We start from the raw sequence: 3,031 nt of genomic DNA, 5'->3' as shown, positions 1-3,031 counted from the left end.
ATATACACAATAAATTAATAATTGCGTTTGCTTTATATTTGAGCACTCATTGAGCTTTTTCATTTTATATACTACCATATCACATATTTGTATCCAATACTGTTTTTTTTACATTTTACAACATTACATGCAGTTTGTAATTTACTCGCAATTGTACTTTTAAAATGTAACCTACGTATCTACAGTATAAGCATATTTGACTACTTCAGTAGTAAATGAGAAATTTGGTCTGTCTGGCTTTTGGATAAATATTTTATTTGATATAATTGTACCATTTAATTAATTATCTTATTATAAATATGATTCTAATTCTCTATATTCTTGTCGAGTATAGTCCGTCAGAGCAAGCATTGTGTCAGAAGATTCTGTGGAATCTCTTCCTACCTTTCATTTACGATAGGTGTGAATTTATTAAGATGTGTGCGCTGTTGGCAAATACTGGGGTTTTAAATGATTTAAGACGAGAGAGCGGACGTCTCTGCCTAAAATAGATTAAAAATAAATAAATAAAAATGGTTAATGATAGCAATTGAATCAGACTTAATAGTTGGTTTTGATACTTTTCCTTTTTTTAGTGTATGGATACTCTGCAGGTTTTAAGATAAAGTACACTAAAAATAAAAATACTTTAACTTAAGGTGAAGATTAGAGATACTGTATTGTTGACAGACCCGATTCATGATAGCGAAGGGCAGGAAAGAGGTGGGACTTTATATATATATATATATATATACATACACATATATGTTTTTTTAGGAATGGATACACTTAATTACACTACATATTTCACTCTGGATGGACATGTGGATTTAGAGAATCACAGATATCTTTACTTTATAATAACTTTTACAGTGTATATAATGATTATTTGCTTTAATTCTGTTATAATTTCTGTTATCTACAGAAACAAATGTTTGCATAAACCCATGTACATTTTTATTGCTGCTTTGCTTAGTAATGCTCTTTTTGGAGCGACAGCTTTTTATCCTAAATTGCTCACTGATTTATTGGCTGAAGAACAGATAATCTCATATAGAGTGTGTTTGTTACAAGCATTTTTTCTTTATACATATGGTTTGTCAGAGTTTACACTGTTATCAGCTATGGCTTATGACAGATATGTGTCCATCTGTAAACCACTACAGTATGTTACGGTTATAAAAATGTTCACTGTGAAAATGCTAATATTTTTATCATGGTTTGTTCCATGCTGTGAAATGGGTATAGCTTTTATTTTAACATCTAAACTTCAGCTCTGTAACAATAAATTAAACAGAATATACTGTAATTATTACTCAATTGTTAAACTAAGCTGTGGAGAAACATCTTTAAACAATTTTTTTGGTTTGTTCATTGTTAGCTTGTCTTCACTTCCACCAGTGATCTTCATAGTCTACTCATATATCAGGATACTAGCTGTGTGTTTTAAGAATTCTAAAGATTTTAGAAAAAAAACATTACAGACCTGTTTACCACATCTTCTTATTTTAATAATTTATGCTGTTACTGTAGGTTTTGACATATATAACAACAGAATTGAATCAAAACAAATCCCGCACATATTCACCATGATCATATCTGTTATCTTTTTAGTCATTACGCCTATAGTTAATCCCATAATTTACGGATTAAAACTGCAAGAAATTTTTAATAGTGTCAGGACAATGATTTCATGTCAAAGGAGAGTTTGTGCTTTTATATAAATGTGTTTTTCCTTTATGTTGCTTCAATTATTATTGTTATTATTATTATTATTGTTGTTGTTGTTGTTGTTACTCTTGTTTTTGTTGTTGATTGTAATATATCTTTACCATAATATTTTGAGAAGGTGGTTATTATATAAAAAATTTAATATAAAATATATATAATATAATATACAATTATATATAAATATTATAAATTTTACTAATTTCATTATGTTTGGATTAAAATACTACATTAAATTTTTAATAGGAACAGAAGATTGATTTTATTAAACAATTAATTATTATTATTTTTTTTAACTCTGCAGTTTTTTGTAAGAAAATGATGAGTGATTTGTGAGTGAATGAGTGAATGTAATTGAGTGAATGTAATTTGGGACAAATCTCAAAGCAAGGAAACTTTTATCTCATATATATGTATAACGCATGTTTGGAGACTGTGTGACTTTGCAAAAAGACACAGGTCAAACTGCAAACATCAAGACCCATGAACATATCATTGGGTTGAGTTTGATCAGGTGATCTTTAAAGAAAATATTGCTGATGGGCAAGTCCATGACTAAGTCCTAATTATTATTAAATGTACACAAAAAAAATAATTTTCTGCTTTTTTTTCCTCTAAACATGCACACACCACATGCACAGCTTTATTAATATTTAATTCAATTCAATTTTATTTGTATAGCGCTTTTAGCAATTGTCATTGCCGCAAAGCAGCTTTACACAATCAAAAGAATTATTTAAGTTTGTAAGAAATGTGAATTTGTATAAATCAAAATGGTCAGTTTGTCCCTTAATAGAGGCTTATTTTCCCCACTATATGTATCAGTAGCTTTTGTTTACACTGTGCACACACACCATCAGTGGTAAAACTCTTTTATGCTTTTGTCATAAGTCTGGAACAACTTGTTTAGCCTATTCTTTTTTATTTTTATATTTACTGTATTTAAAGTAAAGTAAATTGCTGTTTGCTGTCAGTGGTTATATTTATCAGTCTTGTGCTAATTAAATATATATGATGTTTTTTTTGGTGGTTGGTGGCCAGGTGGCCAGGCTTGATTTGCACTTATTAGAGCGCAACAGGAGCATTGGGACTCTCTTTTCTGATCGGGTCAGGTGTGGGTATTATAGATGCAAGACCTATGCATCAATGCATGCTCTTAATTATGCTATGCTATAAGCACTTACTTTGAAATAACAGACCTATTTTGCTTATTGTATCCAAATCACATATTTATTTGCCTTATTTTTTTGTAATTTTCAGCTTCAGCTTATTAACCATAATGGTAAATTTGGTACATAATTTGTAGTAACTAAAAATGTTTGTA

At 29.1% G+C, this 3,031-nt stretch overlaps 1 protein-coding gene across 1 annotated transcript; it reads left to right on the top strand.

Moving 5' to 3' along the window:
* The first annotated feature begins 758 nt into the window (after positions 1-758).
* On the top strand, positions 759-1,703 carry LOC128518691 (olfactory receptor 142-like). Its single transcript, XM_053491937.1, has one exon. The coding sequence runs from the start codon at positions 759-761 to the stop codon at positions 1,701-1,703; it is 945 nt and encodes a 314-aa protein (XP_053347912.1).
* The last annotated feature ends 1,328 nt before the right edge of the window (positions 1,704-3,031 follow it).

This window comes from Clarias gariepinus, chromosome 3 (genome assembly GCF_024256425.1).
Source record: "Clarias gariepinus isolate MV-2021 ecotype Netherlands chromosome 3, CGAR_prim_01v2, whole genome shotgun sequence".
In the NCBI taxonomy this organism is placed as follows: domain Eukaryota; kingdom Metazoa; phylum Chordata; class Actinopteri; order Siluriformes; family Clariidae; genus Clarias; species Clarias gariepinus.
This window is presented reverse-complemented; position numbering and strand designations above follow the sequence as displayed.

Coding starts and splice junctions, on each gene's coding strand:
- LOC128518691 (XM_053491937.1), top strand. CDS start 759: ATGGATACACTTAATTACACTACATATTTCACTCTGGATGGACATGTG.